This window comes from Doryrhamphus excisus, chromosome 13, assembly GCF_030265055.1.
Source record: "Doryrhamphus excisus isolate RoL2022-K1 chromosome 13, RoL_Dexc_1.0, whole genome shotgun sequence".
Taxonomy (NCBI): Eukaryota; Metazoa; Chordata; class Actinopteri; order Syngnathiformes; family Syngnathidae; genus Doryrhamphus; species Doryrhamphus excisus.
In genome coordinates this window covers 13,547,103-13,574,341 of record NC_080478.1, presented here as the reverse complement: position 1 = coordinate 13,574,341, position 27,239 = coordinate 13,547,103, and the positions used below count along the sequence as shown (strand labels likewise).

The 27,239-nt window shown below is 39.8% G+C and overlaps 1 protein-coding gene across 3 annotated transcripts; it reads left to right on the top strand.

Moving 5' to 3' along the window:
* The first annotated feature begins 199 nt into the window (after positions 1 to 199).
* rock2a (rho-associated, coiled-coil containing protein kinase 2a) lies at positions 200 to 26,381 on the top strand. 3 transcript variants are annotated; one of them, XM_058090752.1, is made up of 33 exons: positions 200 to 1,077; positions 11,900 to 11,981; positions 12,110 to 12,210; positions 12,454 to 12,591; positions 13,029 to 13,289; positions 13,824 to 13,968; positions 14,059 to 14,197; positions 14,949 to 15,040; positions 15,131 to 15,290; positions 15,391 to 15,445; positions 15,624 to 15,724; positions 15,811 to 15,859; positions 16,033 to 16,168; positions 16,365 to 16,456; positions 17,011 to 17,257; positions 18,262 to 18,368; positions 18,510 to 18,669; positions 18,783 to 18,943; positions 19,216 to 19,400; positions 19,486 to 19,555; positions 19,788 to 19,891; positions 20,374 to 20,560; positions 20,645 to 20,738; positions 20,813 to 20,907; positions 21,037 to 21,228; positions 22,361 to 22,529; positions 22,712 to 22,782; positions 22,851 to 22,939; positions 23,048 to 23,126; positions 23,241 to 23,508; positions 23,605 to 23,818; positions 24,910 to 24,963; positions 25,175 to 26,381. In XM_058090752.1, exons 1-33 carry the CDS (start codon positions 979 to 981, stop codon positions 25,176 to 25,178), a joined length of 4,200 nt encoding a protein of 1,399 aa, XP_057946735.1. In that variant the 5' UTR covers positions 200 to 978; the 3' UTR covers positions 25,179 to 26,381. The 3 variants fall into 3 exon arrangements, with proteins under 3 accessions (XP_057946735.1, XP_057946736.1, XP_057946737.1); XM_058090754.1 differs by lacking the exon at positions 200 to 1,077 and adding an exon at positions 11,234 to 11,433; XM_058090753.1 differs by lacking the exon at positions 24,910 to 24,963 and having other exon boundaries at positions 203 to 1,077.
* The last annotated feature ends 858 nt before the right edge of the window (positions 26,382 to 27,239 follow it).

Genomic DNA, 27,239 nt, shown 5'->3' with positions numbered 1-27,239 from the left:
CAGTATTGGCAGTATTTTATTTACGATGTACCGGATTAATAACAAAATTTGAAGGCAAGTACTTTGCTGTGTTCATTTTTTAAATAATTTGTCTTATTATAGTAGCTTTGCTGTCAAATGACGTATTTAAGATTTGCGTACGTTAAAAATAATAACTGCAAATTTTCAAGCAGAACGCATGTAGTGGTACACGGACAGGGGGGTTATGGGTAATGGTGTTCTTTCTGTTGACGGTGGGAGGAGGGAGATTCCAGACTGTGTATGTGTGTGTACGCGAGTCAGTATGTAGATGTGATGATTGTGTGGCAGTTGGACTTTCCATTCCAGGGAAACAACAAGAACTTTTTTGCAACATCAAGCGAGAAGAAAGGAGACAAGAAGGCAGTTTGTGAGGTGTTGGAAAATGCGAGAAGGACTCCAGGAAGAGACAGCATGCCTATTAAATATTGAGCGCGGGAGAGCAGACATTGTTATCGTGTCTCCTTCGCGACACTTGTGGCACCGCCGAGTATAAACTCCCAGGCGAACGGACGTGTAACTTTCTTGAATGGGTTGAATTGAAGCGTTTTGTCTTCGAAACGCGAGTCTGAGGCATTTCCAGACGTTCAAAAAAGGAAAGGGGAGGCGAAGGGGCTTCAAGAAAACGCCCTGTTGCCGTTTGCCTGTTATCTCCAACTCAAACTTTATCTTCGACTTGGGAAAAAAATGCTGGAGGTGAGACGTTATGTGGAAGGCTATCTTTGTTGGCTGAACGGCTAAGTGCCTTCTTTCTACAAGTTTGGGGAACACGCTTTGCTTTGGGAATATTTGATTTCATTGTTGCACACAATTCCCGTCGGAGGCTATCTGGGTGGGCTGGGAGCTCCAAGGCTGCTCCTTTAGGCCCCACGAATAACCAAGTTTCACATGTAAACCCATACAATCAGTGGAAAAAAACCCCACCATTCTTCATATTATAGTACCAGTGACATTACAGACATGTCTCAGGGCGCCGAGAGGAGGATGGAAACCCGACTGAAGAAGTTGGAGGACATGATGAGAAACCCCAGGTCTGCCTTAAACCTGGAAAGTTTGCTGGTAAGTCGAGCGGAACGCATCTCCATTATTAAGAGAATGTCTTGAATAATGTTATGCTCCCTGCAACAGTACACACATAATGAGAACGGTGAAGTAAATAAGTAATGCCATGTGCAAGATGTATGTATGTTATTCCATGCGTTTCTGTCATCCTTAACTTGTTGTTAGCATTGTCCTTTGGTGTACTACCGAGGGAGACCTCATCCACTTTGTCGTCCCTGTAAAACTACATTTTCCAGTCTGTCCTGTAACCAGATATCTCGCCATAAATTAATGGAAAAGGCAGGGTAAAACGCGGTGTACTGCTTTACAGTGGATAGGCCTGATTAATGGTTAAGACTGAGAGCAGACAGTGCAGTTTTGGGGAGGGGGCAGGGCTGTGGTGTCTACAGATTAGGATTCATTTGTGTGGGGAATGTTCCACTTAGGGTGTGTTCACACTTGTCATTTTTGGTCCAGCTAAAACAGACTGTAATCAATTTGCCTTGCTAGTACCGTTCGTTTGGTGAAGTTTGAATGTAGTCCAGGACCATACAATGGGCCGAGACCGCCTGAGAGATGGGTCTTGGGGCCATTTGCCAGCAGACTCCAGTCGTGGGTCTAGTCCTGACTTAGTGAGTGTGCCTACTGCACCAATAGATTGGATATGATGTCACTAATGGTATTGTAGCCAGGTGATACATAGCAACACCCAACAGAAAGCTGAGAATCATCAAAAAATAAAAGTCAAATGTACGCCAAGAAGCGTAAATACAGTAGTTAAACATACATGACGCATTTCAACAAAGGGGCCGTGTTGCTCATTTCAGTTTGGCAATGTTGTCAGAAAAAGCTGTCTCCTAGCGACACATTTCTGGGGAACTTTTTGACATCTTTATGTACTTCCTATCCGCTTTGTTACAGCTCAGCTGATAAAATTCCACCATAGAAACAAAAGTCCTACGATGGTATGTGACCCGGTCAGGTGGCAACAATACAAGTGTGAATGCTGACCGAAGCGCACTACAAAACAGTAATCACTACAGTAATCAAACCTGACCATGATAAGTGAATTTACATGAAGTAGGATACTTGATATATGAATTTAATATTTTTGTAGTTTGACCACAGAAAACCTATTTACGATCTTCAAGTACAGTTTAACACTACGTATTAGAGCACTCTGGACATGAGATAAACCCCCTACAAGCAAGTAAACATGATCAGGAATAAGACAGGCTCCCATTTTAGCATGCAGAGAGTTCCTTCTTGTTGTTTCTGTTTTTCTTTTGTTTTTTTATTTCTGGAAATTCTTGTGTTGGCTAATGTAATGTAGCATTCACAGAACCTGATGTTCTTTTAAAGTTTTATTGCAAACCTTAACACCAATAAGGAATGCTCAATTGCAACACAGAACACATTTGTCTCTTCCGCACTCTCTCTCCCACCACAACACAGCCTTCTTATCCACCAATAACTTCAATACATCAGAATTGAGAAAACATTACAACACCAACAGGTACTGACTTTTAGTGACCAGTGTACAATACGACATATCAACATGTCATTCAATGTGTTATGACTTTCAATGTCTTATATTTGTGTTTTAGTTCAGGGACAGTGAGGGACGCCTTAGCCTTTTTTTGATGGTCGGGCCTAGAGAACTACAATTATGAACTCACCCTTATTTTCACAGAAAATGTATACTGCATTCAATGACTGTTGTTTTGTCCCACAAAAGAATGGAACCAGTCTTGGTTGCGGTATGTCTTTACCTTAGAGGACAAATGCTTGAATCCTATAACATCCCCTCAGACTAGCTGTCCTATCTAGTCTTTGAGTATGAACTGATGAAGGCTGTTCAGATAAGAGGTGAAGCTTCTAGTAAGACATTCTGAACAGTCCAGTGATGATTGATTCAACGGTTGGGATTTCAATTACATTGTTAAAGATTTACAGTATAGGGTTTACAGGATGTACGGTTACAGGCAACCATAACTGTGATGTGGCCCATGGCGAAAACAGGTTTGACACCCCTCTGTGTTTTGGGCATTTAAGTTCTCCCCTGGTGTTCCTTATAAGGTCTTCAGAGGAATACTGAAGTTACACTCGGTCTGAGGCTGTGATTTGAATTGTTAGGTCCCCTAACCGGATCTAACAAAAGACAAACACAATGTAATTTCTGTCTTTTAAAAAGCACCACCTCACCCTTTCAACAGGCCTCATCCAGCTTGGGGCCCCTTGTTCTGGCCATGCATACACACACACACACACACACACACACACTGCTTAAGAATCCTCTGCTCAAATCTTTATGACATTTAATAAGCATTGTTGCTTTAGTGGTGTTTTCTTCCTGCATGCTAGTTGGCGATGGAGGCGCTGAGTGTTTGAGACAAAAGATGAGTGGGAAGCATGCTTTGGGAGAACAGGCTGCAGGTTTCCATTTTTAGAAGCCTCGCTGCTGTTGCTAAGATCGAGAAGTTTTGCTGATCAGGGAGGGTGTATTGAGCATGGATGCAAATACTCCAATTATTGATTGGAATAATGCTGCGTGTATTTGTTTCTTGGCAGGGGTCTCCGTGGGTGCGGCGCCACTTCATATAGATGACACTAAGGATGGCCAATATGAATGATATAAGACAGAAACTATATAAATTTAGCCTACAATAGGGCGATAAAGTTAAAATCTCTATTGTGATAATGCATATTGAAGACGCAACACAGCTGTGTCCTGTGAAATTGAAAGCGACAAGCTGCAATAAGTTGTGAATGGGATTTTGCACAAAGGGTTGGACCTTAGCATACATCACAATATTTTTAGGATGTGTCATGTTATGATGATATAAAATTGTTGCCTAAAAGCTACAAACCTTAAGCCATATAATGAAATAGACTTATCTCAAATTATAAAGCACTTTTATTTAACTGGCTAACTTTTCTAATGGGATGTCAGCCTCTGCACACATTGCTTCTAAATCTTCAACAAACTGTAATACCTGTACTTGTCATTAAGGAAGATGTAGTCACCCATGCAATTCCAACTGCATATGTAAGATATTTTGCATGACACTCTTGTTTTGTTTACGCAGACATGGGACAAATGGCACTCTCTGTTTTGAACAACAGTCATGGAAGTGGGTTCCGTGTATGTGGAGATTGTGTATTTACAGCAAAGACGAGCCTACGCTGGCTCTAGTTTGTGATTCAGGGAACCAACAATTTGCTATGCATCATAAACATCTGAAGAAGTAGAAAATATTGTTAACTAGCCTCTGTGTAATTGCTGTACTTCTGCTTCTTTTACCACATGCAGGAAATAAACACTGTTGGTGCTTGAGCAGCAATACTTCGGACCCTTTGGACCTTCATGCCAAATGTCATTTTACAGTAGTGCTTAACTAGTGTTAAGTGTCCATATCTGACACGACTGTGTTTATGTTTACTAAAACATTTAACCTTTGCACATGGTCAGAAACGTAACAAGAGCTAACTTAATGCTAGCTTGGCCTGTCACGATAACAAACTTTGCTGAACGATAATTGTTCTACAAATTATTATCCATAAAGGATCTTATTGTCAGCATTATTTTGAGACCATTGTTTTCATTAATCTAATGGTATTATATGGCAACATCATGTGAATACACATCTGAAAAGCAACAAACTTACATTTCTCAAGAATTTTTAACATTGTAATTTGAATGTTTAAAACATTTAAATAAAATAAACAAACAAGATAATAAATATAGACTATTATATATATAGACAATTCTGCATAGCACATATCAGAACAGATCTGTCTTTTTTATTTGCATAATTACTTTATAAGTATTGGACTTTCTTGTCTCTGCTTGTTCAGGGCAAGAGAGAGACTTAATTTTGGATATTAAAAAAAAAAAGTACACTTGATTGCTAGGCACATAGATTGTCATTCGACCATCGAGAAGGAAATGACCTCATTGGGTAAATAGTTGGCAAGTACATATGGGACTCAAAGTCCCTGCAAAGGACTGCACTTTCCCCTTTCACTTTTTAGCCTTATCTTGTATTATCTGGCTCACTCCACTCTCAGTATGCAGTCTGAAAGTCTCAGATCTGATAAATGCACACAATTGTGTTTCAAGCTATCGACTTTTTATTTCACCTCTAATTTCCGAAACAATTTTACCTTTCGTCTGTTTTTTTTAATTATGAGACCGTGTAATGATATAATGTGTCAAGGTCATGTAGCACCATAAATGATCCGGTTATCACTGGTTGTTTATTCACCACGTATCTGTTTCTGTCCCCAATAGCCCTCACTGCTCACATGCTCCTCTCCCCTTTTCCTTTCTCCCTATTTTGGCCACGCTAACGTTAATGTCTTCTGCTCTTCCAACATTTCCTGTTCCATTTTTGTCTGACTTCTCTGCCCCTTTCCACTTCCCATATTGAGCAATTTGTTTTGAATGTGTGGATCTTCAAAGAGGTAGGGATAACCCCTCTGTCTTTCAACCTGATAGTAAAACCTAAGCATCCGCTTTGTCTCTGGAGTGCCGTTGAGTTGCTCTTAGGCAAGCAACAACAGTACTGGTATCAGTATGCTAGCTGGAAAGAAACACTGCCTTATAAGGCACTTGGGATGGTGGCCCAGGCCAATTTTTTTCTTTTTTGCAAAACAAGCCAGTCGCTCTACTCAGCACCTACCCTGGAAAGACAGCTAGGACTTTTTGTGGCCTTTTTTTGGTTTGTTGCTCCACTTCAATGAAGAAGACCCAGTGTCTGTCAGATGTCCAAGTCGGTAATGGCTTGAAAATACCACAATCCACCTCAGATATGTGGCTTCAAGCCTTGAACACAACTGGAAAAGTTCATAGGAGTTTTCCCTGACTGTTAGAGACATAGAAGGTACTACACCAATCGTTACTTATATTATTATCACTGCCAAATGAAAAGGGTGGCGCAGACCGTTATGTTATTGACTGCTTTTGTATCCACGACATGTATGATTGTTATCAGCATAACTCAGAAACAACTCTACCCGTGTCCTTTCATGAATGATAGCGGACATTATTGCATCCTAAATCAGACAGGTGTTTGGCCTAGTCCTTTTATCTGCTCTGCACTCATTATGTTTAAATCACTGAAAACAGGCAAGAAAGCTTTTTGAGTAATGTGCAGTCGGAGTGACCATTGCTTTTTGATCATGTTTTAAAACCCATATTTTAACCACTGCTATTGACACCTTTCCATTGCAAAATCTGGCACTGCGAGGTTATATTTCTTGTACATGTCAAGTCGGGTTTCCATGTTGGCCAAGCTGAGACCACAAATGTAAATGTAAACCACTGTTTGTGGCTCTCTGGTCTAACAGATTAATCATAGTGACTCACTGTAACATTTGACATAGCTAAAAACAGAAAAGCCAAATGCTAATGTTAGCTTACCTTGTTGCTGTGCCTTAGCTCTCTCTGGATGCCACCGTTCTACGCTGCAGCGGTCCGTTATTGTGCTCCGCTTAGCTCTTCTCCCTTACTGTTATGGCCATCTGCTACACGCTGAGAAGTAAATAAGAGACCCTTGTTAATATTGTTGTTTATTAGCTTCTATTGTTCAGTGTGGTGAGGTTTTTGCCACAGTCGCGTATAATTTTTAATAAGTGAGTAAGTAAATACAAGAGGTGACTTGAGTTGAACACTACTATTTGTGTCATGTGCAAAACATTGAATGGTAGGCAGCATGCAATTACCACAGAGGCATCGACAACTGTAACTTTATGCAACACCCTACCTGTCAAGCCGCCATACACAATGAAGTGACACGGCTCATCGCTTAAGATAAAATCTTTCATAAAATGTCATTTATTGTACTAGTTATACTATATCAAGAGGATATTCATTTTACACATGTAATATCTAGCATGAAAAACATATATCTAATTGATGCCCAGTAATAAACAAAACCTGGATAAATTATTATAGTGCACTGATAAAAATTGCAGAATATGATTTGGTTAATGAATCATGCAGCTGAGGTGACACATCTGCTGTTTTTATGTTGTCAGATTTGCAAATTATCGATCCTGTGAGTATGTTAAAGAGTTTGCCACCTTCTTCTTAGTGTATTTTTAGTTTTAAATGAGGGTGTGAGTGTGCAGAGTGGCAAACAGGAGGCTCCCACGCGCAGCACTCTCCATCTGGCTTCATCTTATCAGCCCATCTCAACCTGCTGGTGAGACATAACCTCCCACACACACACAATAATTTTTCTTACACAAACACACATACTGTATGCTGTAGGTTTAAGGTTTAAGTGCTTATGAGACTACACCAGTCTGAGCAACTGCCGTTATCGGTGCATTATGGGTGGCTGACATAAACAAAAAACACACGGGCATGCACATAGTGTAGCCGACTATTGCAATCACTACTCGTTACATTTGACAAAAATAAAATATGAAGCAATAGAAAGACTTCAATGTGTGACCATGTACAGATAAATGTTGTAAATGTGTAAACCAGACAGAAAAGACTATTTTGTTTGGGTAGTGGAAAATATACTTCCTTACAATTATTCTTAAAAAAACAATTGGGGGGAATAAAATAGCAAATTGATTATTTTCCAAAATAATTCACCTCTAGTTTTATAGTTTAACACTTGCAGTCAGCTTGGGGCATGGGGGGAAAAATGAAGGTATAATGTTTGTAAATTTTGAAAAGAAGTGTCTCGCAGTTATGAGATGTTAATTTTGTTTGTCACACGCATTTTTTAAGCATGCACCATTTGTTTCCTTAAGCATACTTCACATTAAATACAATGTATAAATAAATGTAAATACAATGGCATTGATTGACATGTCACTGCTTGTTTCACAAGGCTGCTATTAATGTTTTGCCTTCTGACTGTATGCTGAATCTGGGGTCTTATGCCACGTTCTATTTACATGTTACGTATACAGATACTGATGAAAAGTCTTACTCCCCGTCATTGCTTTTGAATATTGTAGCTCAACTTAAAACCTCATTAAGGTCCAAATGTGCAAAATGCATAGTATAGCAATTTTTGAACTGGTTTTAAGCTTTTGATCAGGTCTGTGTGTCATTGGAAAGCTTGTTGACTGTTATACACCATACTGGCCGCACGATGTATGAATGTTTAGCATTTTGGCCACACAGTTTTGTTATGAAAGCAAGGAACACCTGTGCAATGTAGCAATGGAAAACATGGAATGCGTGTCAATGGTGTGTCAACATGTGTCCCCATATATTATATTGATTATATCAACTATTTTCTCTGGGAAAATGGTCTTAAAATATCAACAAAATGGTTTTGTAATATTTCATACTGTTGACAGCTGCAGTCGCAATAATTTCCCCATTGATGATGATCTAGAGTCATTCAAGTTTAATGGACCTCATGGGTAGAGTTCCTCCCTTTTGCTATTTTTTGCCAGCACATTCCTTAGTTGACTGTCGAATAAAGCCTGGGCACCAAAAATGAACAGGGCACAGGAGCATGGGACACAAATCAGTCAAATTCGAAAGAAAAGCTTACTCTTTCTATTCCCTGTAGGAACATTCACTGTGCTATTTGAGAGCCTCTGCAGGATTCCTGCTGTTGTGTCTGTTTTTGAGAGTTTATGGGCCATGCCAACCCCAGTCCTCTTCACTATGCTCAGTCCACCGTTTATCTGGACAGCTATTTTTAAAACGGCTGGAATTCAATCAAAACAGTGACATTCTGCACAATCCGTTTAGTGAGGCTGCTGCGTGTTTATGTTCCAGCTTCCCACTGATGAGGTGGTTAGTAAGAATTTTTAGGGGGCTACATTCACACTAGTTTCACAAAAAGAAAGAGTGACCTGCACATGACTTCTGCCATGTGCAAGTTGAAAAAGGAAATCTATCTAGCATTATGTATTGAACCAGCAAAAGGAGTGCTCTACAATACCATTCTAATAAACCTATGAATAATCCATCAATCCATCCATTCTCTATGCCGCTTGTCCTCACTAGGGTTGCGGGAGTATGCTGAAACCTATCCCAGCTGACTTCGGGCGAGAGGTGGGGTACACCCTGGACTGGTTGCCAGCCAATCACGGGGTGCTATGAATTATAAATTACTCAATATGAAATGGAACACTGACGCAAGCTTGGCTGCAGTTACTCAACTCTTTGCATTTTACAGTAGTTGCCAAGCAACCATCCACTTTCCATTGGCTATGGAAAATAACTTATGATTCACAACTGGACAAATATTTCCTAGGAAGACATCACTGAAAGTGTGTCAGAAACTGAAGATAATCGTGCAGGAATATGAAAGAGAATTCTGCAGTAATTATCTGCAGCAATTGTAAATGGTTTTGCAGTCAGTTGAAATTACCCATTCAGCTTCATGCCTCCCCAAATACCCAGTTAATTAATATTCATAGATGGACGCCCTGACTAAGTAGCTGAGAATTTTTTTTTCTATTTTTTCTGTCGCATTGCTAATGGAAGTACATTGTCACTCAGTAAAATGTCTGCAAAGGCGACATTATGTCGTTAAAACCTTGTGGAAAATGTCTCATGTAGAACCCACCTACCTAAGCCATCCATCCATTCATCTATTTTCTGTGCAGCTTAACATCACTAGAGTTGCGGGTCGTGTAGAACCATTTAAATCATTTCCTTATTTTGTTGCAGACATTTTCAGATGGACTGGTGTTATGTTGCCTGGGTGATATGTTTATTTATTAAATCCACCCTCCTCCACATGACAACTTGCAACAGTGAAATGTAACTGCGAATGTAATTTCCGAGTGAGGGAAGTGTTTGCTTGGTGGCTGTAGTGGTTCCAAATATTGCAAGTTTACACTTTGTATTTTGCAATCTGGATTCACAATTACATGTAATCCACTTTGTAAATATGTATTATTTTTAAATTTTACTTAATGATTGGCATCACAAACACTGCCATTTTACACAAGGACTGTCATTGCATGTCCTCTCCCCATCCTCCAGCGTGGGGGCTACACTGGATATCATCTTGTGAATAAATGTACTGGTCAGTATAGACACCTTACACGTGACTTGTTGGCTGTTTTTGGCATAGGTTAGAGATGTATGCACTGTAAATGTTCACGCAAGAATTCGTAAGTAAACCAAGTTTAAAGATTGATATGTAATAGTCATAGAGTATATTTAAATGTCATGCAGTATCTCTATTTACACTAAAGTAGATATCACTACAATGATCGTTGGCCCAGCTTTTAAATAGAAAGCCTATCTTCTTCAGTGTCATTGCATGTCCCTACATTTCCTGTAGTGTGGCAAAACCACCACATTATTGCAACTTGACCACAAAACTAAAATATTGGGACATTCTGAGTGTCATCACATCTAGTATTGGTTTATGAATTTGTATATGCACTGTTTTTAATTAATAGTAGTTTTTCTGGTATGATATACAGTACTGTACATATTATCTACATGTAGTTGCATTCAAATTTGAAAACTGCAGTGTAAAATGTTAAACACTATCTTTTGTGTATATGAGGATCCTTGATGTTGTCTTTTTTTTTTTTTTTTTTTTGAAAAATTCAGAGCAGTAGTCCCAGGCAGTACGCCCACACAGGAAACGAGTTGCACACAGGGACTGTCGTTGTCACAGTGAAATTATCTACCAGGCTCGGGGCGGGGTGGATCATTTCCTGGATTGCTTTTAGGGAGATCCTCGTCCGTGTATTTGTATGTGCACACCCCCTGCCCCCCCCCCCCCCCCCCCCCCAACTGTATGCCCTTCTCCACCCCCTGCATGTGTATTTTTTTTTCCTTAAATAGTAGTTTTGTGTGAGGTTAGTCCTTTAATGGGGAAGTGCTGTTGAGACGGCTAAACAGTGCTAGCCTGCAGTCGAGCGGGGAACGATGGAAAGAACAGGAGGAGAGGCAGATAAGACACTGAAAAGAGCAGGGGGTAGAGAAACGGATACTATTTATACAATTCAGACGCATGTATTTGGGGACACCTTTTAAACAATTCATTCATCAAAGAGAAATTGGGCTAGATCCCACACTTAAAGTTAAAAATGTGCAATTATGTTTAATCCTGCTTGAACAATTGGAAAATGTAAGTTATACATTCCAATTAGGATCCGTACAGGTCCGTACAGACATTGGAAGAGCCTTTAAGGCAGGGTCAGCAACATGTTGATCCAGAATGACCAGTTGATTTTTGGGCCGGCTGATCACCCATAATCTTCAGCCCAGTCTCCAAAACCCAGACGAATGTACCAGCATCCTGCTAGCATCCAGCGTTGAGCGAGAAGTGTGCAGAGGTTGAGCAAGAGGGAGAGACCACACCAATGTGCCTGAGCCCACAACAAGTGACAGTCTTGTAGGCGGCAGATGATAGGAAAGTGAGTCATGCAGTGTGCAGACAGTAGACTCAAAATGCAGTTTGTGATGTTAAAGGGTAAAAACCCCAAGCTAACATTAATGGAAGCCTGCTGCTGTTTTAGGCCAGTTAGTTTTGCACGCCACCATAGAGTCTAGACATGCACATGTGAGCTTTTGATAGTAATGATATGTAATGTAAGGAAATGATAGTACATGAATGCATTACCTTTTATAATCCAGTATATTGTTGTTATTCATTTTAAAAGTTGAAACTGCCTAAATTTCTCCCACATATTTAATAAAGTACTTTATCTAATGTAGTTGTAGTTGGTGACATGTTTTACATGTATTTTCTCATCTGTTGGTGTTGTTATAGTTACTTATTGCTTTTTAGAGAAATTTTGAACCTGTTTAAACAACTGAAAATGACATTTCCTTTGGTATTATTTGTTTGAATTTCCTTTTTCTCTCTCTCTTTTTTTACAGGACTCCATAAATGCTCTAGTCTTAGATTTGGACTACCCTGCACTACGCAAGAATAAAAATATTGAAACCTTCTTAAATAGATGTAAGTACATTTTGAATGGAGATTGATTGGGATTATCTTTGACGCATTTACCCTCTTATTAAAAGCTGAAATCTTTCCACTCAATACTCATAATGTATGTATAATGTTTTATGTAATGTATGTTTCAGATGAGGCCGTCATAAGTCAAGTTCGAGAGCTCCAGATGAAGTCAGATGACTTCGACAGAGTTAAAGTTATTGGTCGAGGAGCTTTTGGTGAGGTTCAACTGGTGAGTAATGAAAGACCCTGATTCCATTCCATTGACGCTTTGTGTCACTATATACACTACATTTGAATCTTCTCAATGAGAAGACGGCCTTGGTGTCACTATATAAACTACATTTGAATCTTCTCAATATTGCATCCTCACCTTCAATCCAAAATGTCAAAAAGTACACATGTTGTTTGCTGTATCATTCAACTCAATGTGGCTAAACATTTTTTGGGATATTGACTATGTACCACTATTCAGGTCAGGCATAAAGCCTCCCAGAAAGTCTACGCCATGAAGCTTCTTAGCAAGTTTGAGATGATCAAACGCTCAGACTCTGCCTTCTTCTGGGAAGAAAGGGACATCATGGCCTTTGCCAACAGTTCATGGGTGGTGCAGGTAGGTCATTTAAGTCACCAGTCAAACTAATATGTATCGTCTTTTACAGCCATATTTCTTATAATATTTAAGGTGGGCGGTACTGTTCTGTACTTTAGCTAGCAGAGTATTTTGAATATATAAGATATAAAGTATATCCTGGTATTTTCTATATTTCTAAATAAAGTCAAAACAATATGTAAGATGTGACAAGCACATCTCCTCAAAAAATGAGTGGAGCAAGAAGAAAGACTAACACACCCGCATAGCTTTCCGAGAAAAGTATTTCAGTATTTTGAACACACCACTAACTGTAAGCTGTATTGTCTTATTCTACATCTCGTCAGCAAATATATCAAAATATCTTCAAAACTTGATATCCTGCCCAGCCCCATATGATGAACGATGTACCTTAAATACCTACAGTATAAAGTAGCTCATCTTGTCTTCTTGCCCAGTTGTGCTGCGCCTTCCAAGATGAGCACTACCTCTACATGGTGATGGAGTACATGCCCGGAGGGGACCTGGTCAACCTCACCAGTACCTATGATGTGCCAGAGAAATGGGCCAAGTTTTACACGGCGGAGGTGGTGATGGCACTGGATGCTATTCACTCGATGGGCTTCATCCACCGCGATGTCAAGCCAGACAACATGCTGCTGGACAGACACGGACACCTGAAGCTTGCAGACTTCGGCACCTGCATGAAGATGGATTCTGTGAGTTGTATTCAAGCATGGAAGGGTTAACAATGGCAGGGGAATGATGTGTTTTTGAAGAATAAACCACACTGAATTACTCATATTATGTACTGCATTACCACTCGATCCTAGTGAGGGTAAGTGACCACAATTACATAAAGTCAAATGTGTAAATAATATCCATGATGAGGGGAAAAAACAGAGCTTCAACACATTAAACCTTAGGAGCCATCTGAAATGGCAGAATTGCTACCACACCCGGGACATTTGAAATTTTTGTGTTAACAAAATGAAGGTGTCAAAAATAGACTACACCAAAATAATTGCAGCAAACAAAGTATACTACTTTTGTGTAGCTACTTAAATATATATTTTGTGAACATGTAGTCCTGTAGAAAAACATTTTTTCTTTCATATTCAAGTTGAATTGTTCGATATTTATATACTGTTTGAAAATATCCCTGTGAGAAATACATAGTAAAGTTGATAAAGTTAAGGCGTTATAGCAAAAGAAAACCTCACCTGAGATTGTCATATGAATTTGTGTTGCAGACTGGTATGGTGCACTGTGACACAGCAGTTGGAACTCCTGACTACATCTCTCCTGAAGTATTGAAATCCCAGGGAGGTGATGGGTGTTATGGCAGAGAGTGTGACTGGTGGTCTGTTGGGGTCTTCATCTTTGAAATGCTTGTTGGTCAGTCATTTTTTCTCGTCCAAAAGTGTTGGCAAAAATATACGTTTTTTTTTCTTCTGAGAAGTATTAAACTGCTGTGCTCGCTCCCAGGTGACACGCCTTTTTATGCTGACTCTCTGGTGGGAACCTACAGTAAGATCATGGACCATAAAAACTCCCTCAACTTCCCTGATGATGTGGAGATATCTAAAGATGCCAAGAATATAATCTGTGCCTTTTTGACTGACAGGTATGAAGATGGGTCCTGTTGTGTTATCTATGGATGTTATTAGTCAATGACAACGCAACTGAACACAAAATGCAATTTTTAAATGAATATACGATCATTCAGGCTATGTAGGTTTTTTTCTCTCCCTTAATTAGTTTCATTTAGAAAACTGCACATAGTGTTTAGTTGTTGTCCTTGACTAATATTTCAATTTTGAATCAAAAACACTTTTTCGCACCACTGTATAACCTGTACTCGACTTGCTGACAAGTTTTACTATGTTCGTTGTTTTTCATTTGATCCCAGCACAACAATGCATTGGTTAACACTGCTGCCTTGAATACTTTAAGGCTTTTCATAGTGAAGTTGGTTTGTGCATTTGTTGTGTTTATAATCGCTCAGCCCAGATACTCTGGCTTTCTCCCTCAATCAAAAAAACAAAACAAAAAACATGTTCAGGTATCTTAGGTATGTTTAATGAAAGCCTAACCCACTCTTGATTTAGATGGCTGTCTGGCTTGATGTGTGATTGTGTGATTGATTAGTGATAAAGCCAAGGAGTAACATGTCGGCTAGAATAGGCTTTAGATTTGTGGCTAGTTACACAGTTCACACTGTCCCCAAAAATGTTGTTGATAGCATGTTCTTTGTCAGAGCCACCTCAACCTCAAGGCATTTATTATATGAAAAAACAGCACAAGTGTATTGTTTGTGAACCTTGAACTAAGTTAAACTTGGTCATTCTGTATGTTCTCTTTTTTTTCTTGGTTAGGGAGGTGCGATTGGGCCGGAATGGTGTGGATGAGATCAAGCGGCACCCATTTTTTAGGAATGACCAGTGGACCTTTGACACCATCAGAGGCAGTTAGTATCATCTTATTGCTAAACAAAGAGTGCAACTGTCCCAATAATGATTAGTTTAGATCACTTAACAATATTACTTTTTATTTTTAGCGGTTGCACCTGTGGTCCCTGAACTAAGCAGTGACATAGACACCAGTAATTTTGATGAGATTGAAGATGACAAGGGTGATGTGGAGACGTTCCCAACACCCAAGGCTTTTGTTGGAAATCAGCTTCCCTTTGTTGGCTTCACCTACTTCAAAGAAGACCAGTAAGTCTTGAGCGTATCATTTTTAGATCTGTGGCTCTCACTTTATGATCAATATAAATTTTTATTTACATGTGTTACATTTTTGTGCTTCCTTTTTCAGGTTACTAAATTCTTCCAACAACTCCTCAGTTATTAATGATAATTCAAAGGTAGAGGTAGGTAAATTCACCTCAACATGACTTTAATTTCAAGGCTGTGTCCGATAGGTTTGGTGAAGTTAAAACTAACTCTTAGCACTTTTAAAATACTTATTGTACAGTTCATTTTAGAAGGTCTTGATGAAATCTTATATAAAAAATACCCAATAAGACATGAACCCATGTGACTCTTCAGACAGCATCATCGTCTACAGCGCTCCAGAAAAAGCTTCATCATTTTGAGGTACAACTGAATAATGAGAAGCAAGCCAAAGATGATCTAGAGCACAAATTCAGGTGCAGGAAGCGTTTCTCATTTTTCACAATTAATTAACGATGAGACATGAAATTCTCACATTAATTCTTCAATTCTATCTGTGCAGAGCTGCCACAAGTCGTATGGACAAAATCTCCAAAGAACTTGAAGAAGAGGTAGACCAATTGAATATATTTGTTGCCTAGACAGATTTGACTTGAATTATCAGCTTATATTGTAATATTTTGCGAGTGCTACAACCCAGCTTGTTGTTAAATTAGTGATAATATCATGGTATGGTGAAAGTGATACTTTATGATATTTGAACATGTCAAATTACTTATTCTAGGTGACCAGCAGGAAGAATTTGGAGTCAAATTTGAGGCAGCTAGAAAGGGAAAAGGCCCTTCTGCAGCACAAGAGCCTGGAGAGCCATCGCAAAGCTGAGAGCGAAGCTGACAGGAAACGCTGTCTGGAAAATGAAGGTGATAGGAGAACATCACTCAAAATGACATTTACTCTGGTATATAACAAAAAAAAAAGATTATCAAATGAAAAGCAACTCATCATCATCAATTCGTGTTTTAAGTTATTGAAGAATTATTCATGGTTATAGGACAATTAGTCACATAATACTATAAAATGTAATACTAAATATTTATGTTGTATCTCCTCTTGCAGTCAACAACCTCCGTGACCAGCTTGATGACTTAAAAAGAAGAAATCAGAATTCACACATTTCCAATGAGAAGAATATTCATCTGCAGAAACAGGTCAGTCACTTACAGTTGAACAGACCACAATAAATATTAAGTCCTTTAATAAGAAATAGACCCATGTCAATAACTGATCTTGTTATGTTTGTAGATGAAGGTGACATAATTGCAAATTACATCACATTTGGGAAAAAAGACATTTAAGAAAATATTAGCAAAGATGCATACTACTAGTGAGTATAAAGTTTGGACACAATGCTATTCTCCTAGTGTCCCACAATAATTAGCAGAATGTTTTTCACATTCCTCAATGCACAAATCTTTCACCATTGTGGTGTTTGCAGTTTTATTTGTTTTTTGGGTTTTTTTTGCATGCAGAGCCATTTTCAAATCTGCATCTGAATTGGATTAACTTCCAGGCTTTGACTAGGCCACTCCAGAATTCTCCATTCTTTTTTCTTTTGAAACATTCTAAGATGAATTCACTGGACTATTTTTGAGTCATTGTCATGTTTCAAAGTATAAAAAGAAAAGTATTATATATATAAAGAAAAAAGTATTGGTGCACATAGGAGGGTTCTTGTAAAATTCACATTTATTGTCAATGTCAGCTGGAAGAAGCCAACACATTTCTACGGGCTGAATCTGAGTCTGCGACGAGGCTGCGTAAAGCTCAGACAGAAAACAGCAAACAGCTGCAGCAGCTGGAGATCAACGTGCGCGAGCTGCAGGACAAATGCTGTCTGCTGGAACGCAGCAAGTTAAGCCTGGAGAAGGAATGCATCAGCCTACAGGCCGCCTTGGAGACAGAACGTAGGGAGCACAGCCAGGGGTCAGAGACCATCAGTGACTTGATGGGTGAGTAAGATTAATGCCTTACTGAGCACAAGAGTTTGTATTAGTAAATATCAGCTAATGCTGATAGGACTCCGCAACTCCTTGGGATGCATTATATTGATCAACAGGTCTTTGGAAATTGACATGGAAACAGGTTCAAAGCACTTAGATTAAAGTGAGATTAAAGGGAGATTAAATCAGTGCTTTTCAAATTGTGGGGTGGGGGCTGAGATGCAGGGATGACTTTCAATATTAGTGCAGACCTGCCCACATGTCTCAATTTGCATATTTAGCATGCAATTTGAGTCTTCAATACGCTTGTATGCTCCATGTTGCTGCATTTCGCTGGATTCAGACTGTGCAGTACAGGTAAATAAATAGATATCATCAGTTTATCAATATAACTTCGGCTTAAAAACATTTCTGTCCCCCCCAGTTGGGGCATGACAGAAAAGAATTGAGAACCACTGCATTAAATTAACATACACTCCTGATCAAAATTTTAAGGCCAGTTGAAAAATGACAACAAATTACAATTTGCACTTTTAGATCTGAAGGAGTAGAGCTCCAAAATGCAAAACAAAGAAATGGAAGTGAGGCAAAATGTTTTTTTTTGAGTAAACAATTTACTGCAAACAACCAGTTACATGAAATAGGATGTTGATACATCATAGCTGATGTAATGTTGGAGGCCATCGGGACCATCAAGGGTCCATTTTTTCCCTATTGGAGAATATAACTTTCGTCCACCTTTCAATCACCTTTGTGATGTTAAAGGAGATGATGCATTTGAAGACGTTTTTTGTTCTTAAGGAGGTTGTATGACATCCCCACTAACGGCCACTTACCCCCACATGGTCCAAGACCAGTTCTGGTCAGGTTTCTGTGATGAAGTACGTAGATGCGCTTAGTTGCTGGGTCCTGGGGCTTGTGTCTTTAAAAAAAATGCCTTCAAGAAAGTAATACATTTGTTATAAATTGAAGTTTGTGTTGTGTGTAATAGTCACCAGTGATACATCTTACAGGGCGTATTTCTGGCCTGGAGGAGGAGGCACATCAACAGAGACGAGCTCTTTCCAAAGTGGAGACAGAGAAGAGGCATCTTCAGGAGAAACTAACTGACCTGGAGAAGGTAAATATACATATTAAAATTATGCAAACCAAACTGAGTTTAAGTATTTTATATCATTTGATTCCCACATGTGTCATCAGATGGGGAGGTGGAATGATTGACCCACATTGTGTGTTAAAACATGTTTGCGCTGGCCCACAGGAAAAGAGCAACAAGGAGATTGATTTGACTTACAAGCTGAAGGTGCTGCAGCAGGAGCTGGATCAGGAGGAGAGCTCTCATAAAGCCACCAGGGCATTGCTGGCTGACAAGAGCAAGATAAAAGTAACCATTGAGGGTGCCAAATCAGAGTCCATGAAGGGTACGTTTCTCTTGTCTACAACACATCCTGGTACTGTCATCAACATTTAAACATTCGGAAATGTTTCTTGGTGTGTGTCTTAATGAGTTATGCTCTCCTCTGTTAACATCCAGACATGGAACAGAAGCTGGCAGAGGAACGAGCAGCCAAACTGCGACTGGAGAACAGAATACTGGAACTGGAGAAGCACAGCAGTATGATGGACTGTGACTATAAACAAGCTCTTCAAAAGCTGGATGAACTGCGCAGACACAAAGACCACCTCACAGAGGAGGTGAGACACTTAGCAAATGTATCCATAAAGAAAAATACTTTTAACAAACTATTAACCCTTGCGTTAAATCCGGTGACAACTTTATCACTATGACTTCCTTTACAAGGACCACAGTGTCAGGCAGGCATGAATTTATTGTATCTCATTTTGCTCCAGTAAAGGTGTTTGGTTCCTCGGGTTGTGACTGGTTATAAAATACAAAGAAGAGTACATATGAAGAACTGCTACCTCCAATTCATTTACCATCTTTTTCCATTGTACAATGTGTTCAGGTAAAGAATCTGACGCTGAAGATTGAGCAAGAAACACAGAAACGTAACTTGACTCAGAATGACTTGAAGGCCCAGAACCAACAACTCAACTCTCTGCGATCATCAGAAAAGCAGCTCAAGCAAGAAACAAATCATCTACTGGACATTAAACGCAGCTTGGAAAAACAGAACCACGAGCTACGCAAGTCAGTTAAGGTTTTGACTACTTGTATCTTTCACATTTGACATGTCGATGATTCGTAAAAGAGATTTTCTTGCTTTTGTCCACAGAGAAAGACAAGACACAGACGGCCAAATGAAGGAGTTACAAGACCAATTAGAAGCTGAGCAGTATTTTTCTGTTAGTCGACACTCCTAAATGGTTTCTATGTACATAAAAAAAATTATATTTGTATATGTGTTTGATGTAATGCCGACTAACCCTTCTACTGTAGTAACAAATGCACTTTGATATTGATATGCAAACAGCAACACTAAAGGTACTAAACCAATAGCTCATATTATACTTAATGGGATTCATCATAGTTTGTTTAGTAGTCAGGTTTACTTGACAAGGCTTTGGTGTTTTCCAGACGTTGTACAAGACCCAGGTTCGTGAACTAAAAGAGGAATGTGAGGAGAGGAACAAGCTCTTCAAAGAAATGCAACAATCACTACAGGAACTACAGGAGGAAAGGTGTTTGGACTTTTCTGTAATCTTCCTGACAAACAAACCAACAAATGTTTATGACCATCCTCGGTAATGCTAAAACATGTACAGTATTCTGCATTGGCCACAAATGGATATGAAGTTTTTTTTCCCTATCTTCAACCAGATGGTTGTTTTTGTTGACATTTTGTTGTTAATAGCACCCTCTAGTGGCAAATATGCTACATTGTCAAAATTTGCAATTTTGCATTAGCACAGTTTGTAAACCCTACTTCTGGATAATAATAAAAATATACGTTATTCCTATACGGCCACATATTCTATTATGATGTGATATTTTCCCATCATGGGAATGTTAAAAAATAAGAATTCCCATTGTTACCCTCATGCCTTTAGAGGGTAGTGATTACGTGCTGCTATTTCTGAATTACAGATGGATGAAGGGCTTATATAATGGAATATATTTGTGGATGACAGTCGCTCAGCCTTACATTTTGCTTGTCTTTTAGAGATTCTCTGGCAGCCCAGCTGGAAATCACACTGACGAAAGCTGACTCAGAGCAGCTGGCACGCTCTATTGCTGAGGAACAGTACTCTGACCTGGAGAAGGAAAAAATCATGAAGGAACTGGAGCTGAAGGAGATGATGGCTCGCCATCGTCAGGAATTGTCAGAGAAAGACATCACCATCAGTTCGGTAAATTGTTCAAAATGTCTTTTAGTATAATTGCCAGAAGTGGCAAAAAAAGGCACCTTTTCGCTTACAATGTTGATGTAACAGTTGGAAGAAGCCAATAGGACCTTGACGAGTGATGTCGCCAATCTGGCCAATGAGAAGGAGGAGCTTAACAATAAAATGAAGGACGCTCTTGAAGGTATTATGTCATTTATAATAGTTATGTACAGTAATATATCTAAAACGTCATTATTTTTCTATTTTGTTGTTTAGAAACAGAGAAGTCAAATGATTGGGAGCAGCAGATCAGCCAGATGAAGAACACATTCGAGAAGCAGTTGCAGTCTGAGCGGACGCTGAAGACACAGGTTTGCTTTGTTGCTTTGTCCAATAATGGCCACACTAAGCTGCATTTCTTTCAACATTTTAAAATATTTGCCTTAGCAGACGAGAGTTCAGTGGGGGAAAAAAACTTAACTTTACATGTCCATTTACAGGCCGTCAACAAGCTGGCAGAAATTATGAACAGGAAGGAGGTACGTGGTGGAAGTAGTCGCCGTGGCAATGACACTGACATGCGGCGAAAGGAGAAGGAGAACAGAAAGCTCCAACTGGAACTGAGATCGGAAAAGGAAAAGCTCAACAGCACCATCATCAAATATCAGCGAGAGATCAACGAAATGCAAGCGGTTAGTAGAACTGTCACATATTTTCACTCCCCAACAATGGAGGGACTTCATAGAATAGATAGCTAATACTGTCATGGTGAATTACTGGATAAATACATACAAGTCATCCTCTGACAAAATATTAACATATCTAGTGTTTCCCATACATTCCAAGTTCCAAATTCCAAGCTTTTCGCTCTTGCTCATAAACACATTATTAGAATTCATATGGTCTGTGCAGACAATAAGAAAACAGAGCCAATTTTATTACTATACAGTATTTAGCAAGTAATCAGAGCCCTCCAAATTCTCAACATTTTCATAATGATGCTGCTAGCGACGTGTGTGAAGAGACTTTTGTAGACTCTGAAATGAAAGTATGGATCGATCCTCTTATGAGAGTATAAAGTGCTGCTATCTAAAAGCACTCACAGGCTTGTCATGTTTTTCTCTCTTTCTCTTTTTTTAGTCGGTAACTGATATTTTCCTGAAACTTACCTATGTTCTACTGCTGATACTGCTGAAAACATGTAAAGAAAGACAATAGTCTAAGATATCTTTGGGTATGTTCCATGTTGATATATCCCTAGAACACAATTTGTTCGTTTTTTACCGCTTATCCTCACAAGGGTCGCGGGGTTGTCTTCAGGCGAGAGGCGGGGTACACCCTGGACTGGTGGCCAGCCAATCACAGGGCACATATAGACAAACAACCATTCACACTCACATTCATACCTATGGACAATTTGGAGTCACCAATTAACCTAGCATGTTTTTGGAATGTGGGAGGAAACCGGAGTACCCGGAGAAAACCCACGCATGCATGGGGAGAACATGCAGACTCCACACAGAGATGGCCGAGGGTGGAATTGAACTCGGGTCCCCTAGCTGTGAGGCCTGCACGCTAACCACAGCGACAAACAACCATATTTAAAACAAAACAAAAATACGTAAATAAAAAAATATATCATTTTTTTAATGCGTCATGGCCAATTATGCAAATTTGCTGATTACATTATAATGTCATCCCACACAACCCACCACCACCACAAATAGATTGCAATTCTGTGGAAAATATCTGTAAAAAAATGAATTTTAATAAAGTATGTGTCTATTTGACCAGACCTGTTTTCCTTCCAACTCCCCTTTGTAGCAACTGGCAGATGAGAGTCAAATGCGAATTGAGCTGCAGATGGCTCTGGACAGTAAAGACAGCGACATCGAACAGTTGAGAAATCTCCTGCAATCACTTAGTGTGCAGTCAATGGACTCTGCCAGCATCAGTAGTGGACCAGAGTTCGAGGCCGATGATGCGTTTACAGGTAAAAACCCACTCATTGGTTGAAGCTTTTCACAAATGTTTCATTGCATCAAAGTATAGTAACTTTTCAATTGATTAATACTTCAAGTGATTTGCAGGAAAATGGTTTAAACGTGATATACATCTTAACTACAGTTTATCACAATGCTAGCACATTGTAAAAGTCTCTTCCTTCCTGCTCAGAAACAAGGCTTGAAGGATGGTTGTCCCTCCCAGTACGAAACAACACTAAGAAGTTTGGATGGGAGAAAAAGGTAACTGAAGTGAATGAAATGAAAACTTGATGGATTTTTAACTTAACAATGTTGTCTTCATGCTTTAGTATGTCGTTGTGAGCAGCAAGAAGATTCTCTTCTACAAGAGCGAACAAGACAAAGAGCAGTCCATTCCTTATATGGTACTTGATATAGAGTGAGTATCCACCCAAACAAAGGCTGTAGTCACTTATTTGAGTTGTTTACTTCCTGTGAGTGAGTACTTCATTTGTGATAAGGAGGGTTACATGTTGTTGTTTCACAGCAAACTTTTTCACGTGAGACCTGTCACTCAAACGGATGTCTACCGTGCTGATGCCAAAGAAATTCCAAGAATATTCCAGGTCTGACCTGTTTTTTTTTTTAATTGTTGCTTGATGTTGGTGTTGGTGTTGGTGTTGAGTTAAACAAACTGCCACATTCATACTTCTCATTTTGCCTTTTTATCGTTCATCCAGATTCTTTATGCCAACGAAGGTGAGAGTAAAAAAGAGCCAGAGTTTCCTGTGGATCCTCTACCAATCGGAGAAAAATCCAGCTACATCTGTCACAAAGGCCACGAGTTCATCCCCACACTGTACCACTTCCCTACCAACTGTGAGGCATGCACCAAACCGCTATGGAATATGTTCAAGCCCCCACCGGCCCTAGAATGTCGGCGTTGTCACATCAAGTGCCATAAGGACCATATGGACAAAAAAGAAGACATCATTGCTCCGTGCAAAGGTAAACAGTTTCATTGTTCAATACAATATTGATAATAATTGAGTATCTTTAAAATGCCAATACTGTAATAAATAATGTTCTCTTCTATATGTTCAGTGAACTATGATGTGTCCACGGCCAAGAACCTGCTGTTGCTGGCCATATCCCAGGAAGAGCAGAAGAAGTGGGTGAGCCGCCTGGTCAAGAAGATCCCCAAAAAGCCACCACCTCCTGAGAACTTTGCACGCTCCTCACCACGAGCTTCCATGAAAGTCCAGCCCAGTCAGTCCATGCGGAGGCCCAGTCGACAGCTCCCCACCAGCAAGAGCAGGTAGCAGAGTTGTAAACTTCAACATCAATTTTACGAGTACATCAGAGGGACATTACATGTTAGTCGCCTTGGAGAGATGGTTGGGACAGATAGTGAATATATTGGTAGAAGGATGCTGCGTTTAGAGGAGGTTTATGGATGTAGTGAAGGAGGACATGAGGGTAGTTGGTGTGAGAGAGACAGATGCAGAAGACAGGGTTGGATGGAGGAGATTGATTTGCTGTGGCGACCCCTGAAGGGAAAAGGCCAAAAACAAAGAAGAAGATAAATAACATCATCTTCTTACATTCATTCATTCATTTTCTACCGCTTATCCTCACGAGGGTCGCGGGGGCTGCTGGAGCCTATCCCAGCTGTCTTCAGGGGGCGAGAGGCGGGGTACACCCTGGACTGGTCGCCAGCCAATCACAGGGCACATATAGACAAACAACCACCAAAACCACCGTTTTGGACACCTCCCGAACCAGAAAAGTGTTGTATAAACACCTTTTTTGGCTCCAGGGTTATAGTACCATTGTTTTGCCCAACATTATTTTCAGCTTTTTATTTTTTTAACCATATTAATATTAACACTTTTTACTATAAGTTTCACTATTTTGCCAATTTTTGGCTTCACACATCATTCATTCATTCATTTTCTACTACTTAGTATCCTCATGAGGGTCGCGGTTGTGCTGGAGCCTATCCCAGCTGTCTTCGAGCGAGAGGCAGGGTACACTCTGGACTGGTCGCCAGCCAATCACAGGGCACATATAGACAAACAACCATTCACACTCACATTCATACCTATGGACAATTTGGAGTCGCCAATTAACCTAGCATGTTTTTGGAATGTGGGAGGAAACCGGAGTACCCGGAGAAAACCCACGCATGCATGGGGAGAACGTGCAAACTCCACTCCATGTCTTCCCGATGTCCTGACTGAGTGGCTCACATGCTAACCACTCATTGGCCTGATATGACTGATCATGGTTATTTGCTTGATGGTAGACAGCTTTATATCCTCTGCTCTCTTCTCGGAAAAGGAAACTACAGTAAGTGGATGTCCATACTCTATCATTATCATGCTGTACTATTGCTTCACTCTTTAGGTCAAATGGTCTTAAATTGATGCGCCAAGACTCCAGCAGTGGACTCTGTTACAAGTTAAGGCTTCTCTGTCTTTGGGGTGTTTTTCCACCTTTTACGCTTTAGTCAGGATGCATGTTGAACTCAATGCGGGTTAGTGTGAGGTGCAAAAATGAACATGAACACGGTGCTTAATAAAGTGAATATGGATTGAATTTGAAATCATCTTGGTATTTCATAGTTTGTTGCGTCTTTTTAAACTCCGCATCTGTCACTGTCTCCCTCCAGCTAACCTCGTGCTGAAGGATTTGTGGTCCATCTGGAGGAGGTTTCCTCTTAAACTGAAGACTGTATACCAAGCTCTTTTGGCCGATAAGCACACTGATCTCCACTTCTTCACGACTTCTTCCTCCTGCTTCAGACCACGACTTCCATCAGCCCATCTCCATTCTGTTCAAGCTCGTACGACTGCAATGGAAAAACTGCAATCCATTTATTGCAGCCAGCGTTGGGGCGCACCCACAAAACAGTGAAGCATCTACACATACCTCAACTCTTAATTGAAGGGCCCAATACCAAAATGATGTCATCTCATGTTTTCTCTATTAGGAAGTAAAAATAGAATTACTTTATCACATGAAGTGAAAAAAAACACACAAAATCCTGTATAATTTCTTGGTTTATTCATTAATTATGCTGCTTATTCAGATACCAACATACCTGTTGAATCGGTCACAAATGACCAGAATTTTCTTCCCGGATCCTGTTAATCATACCAACGTGCTCTGTCACCTCGGAGTTATATTGTTTACTGAATTTAAGGGGTGCACCCTTAATGCTTTCCTAATCCAAACTCCGCCCCTGTTGTTGTTTGAATGTAAAATCTGGGATGTACCAGAGACAAGACACAAGCATTGTATTCCTTCAATCCAAATATACTTGACTGAAGCCCTCTTCTTAACACAAATGACTGAAAGATCTTGCATGTCAATTTTTTTTTTTTTTTTTTTTATCACGCACTTAAACATTGTGGACCCATGAAGACGTGTAGTTTTGTGTCATTCTTGACTATGAAAAGAAGGGAAATGTACCAATAAGCGGAGTCAATAAGGGTTTGTAATCATAATCCGATGAACGTACTGAGTGGCACTATTCCATTTGAAAGTTTTTCTTTATAAAGTCTTTGTTGTAATATTTTTGTATTAAAAGTAACCAGACGCTAGAGTTTGGCCACATTGTTTGTGTATGTGACTTTTATAGTAGCTGGAGAGACACTAAGTGTTTTGTGTGTGTATACCAAGTGCTCTCCTTTAACTTAGAAGCATGTTTTATACATAGAAAATATACACAGTATATATTTTACATGCCATACAGTGCACATATTATTTATACAGCTGTGTCCACTTTATGTTTAAGGGCTTTACATCCAGATTGCATGTTGGCTACCAAACAGTTCTCTATAATAACCACTTCAACAATAAAGATGTGGATGTGCCTTTTGGCTCTTCATTATTTTTCTTTGTGGTAATCCTGACCACAATGTTAGGTATTGATAGATCGCAAGGGAACCTCAGGTACAGGTTTCTGGGACAGGGTTTCTCGGGAGTGGAACCTGCACGCCACTTGCTTGAGGTTGTGTCGAAGAGATTCAGAATTCCACACTTGTTCAAGTGTGGAATTGGAGTTCAAGGTGGAGGTGGGACTGCATCAGGGATCAGCTCTGAGCCCCTTCTTGTTTACTATAGTGATGGACAGGCTGACAGATGAGGTTAGAGAAGAATCTCCATGGACTATGATGTTTGCAGATGACATTGGGATTTGTAGCGAGTAGGGAACAGGTGGGGGTGATGCTAGAAGATTGGAGGTTTGCCTTGGATAGGAGAGGAATGAAGATTAGCCACAGCAAGACTGACTATATGAAGAGTGAGGTTACAGGGAGAAGAGATACAGAAGATGGAGAACAATGGAGATTGTGAAAAAGAGGTGAAGAAGAACATGCATCATTTTAACTTTTTAGTGATTAAGAACAAATATTAAGATCAAAAATCAAATAAACTAATAAAAAAAATGTTTGACTGTTTTCTCCGGGTACTTTTCCTCCCACATTCCAAAAACATGCTAGGTTAATTAGCGACTCCAAATTGTCCATAGGTATGAATGTGAGTGTGAATGGTTGTTTGTCTATATGTGCCCTGTGATTGGCTGGCGACCAGTCCAGGGTGTACCCCGCCTCTCGCCCGAAGACAGCTGGGATAGGGTTCCAGCACCCCCACGACCCTCGTGAGGATAAGTGGTAGAAAATGATTGAAATTTGTGTGAAGCCGAAAATTGGCAAAATAGTGAAACTTATAGT

Excerpts from the sequence above, each read along its gene's own strand:
- rock2a (XM_058090752.1), top strand. The coding sequence starts at position 979 with ATGTCTCAGGGCGCCGAGAGGAGGATGGAAACCCGACTGAAGAAGTTG. Across the intron at positions 13,290-13,823 it reads CCTGCATGAAGATGGATTCT|ACTGGTATGGTGCACTGTGA; the intron begins GTGAGTTGTATT and ends TTTGTGTTGCAG. Across the intron at positions 13,969-14,058 it reads CATCTTTGAAATGCTTGTTG|GTGACACGCCTTTTTATGCT; the intron begins GTCAGTCATTTT and ends GCTCGCTCCCAG.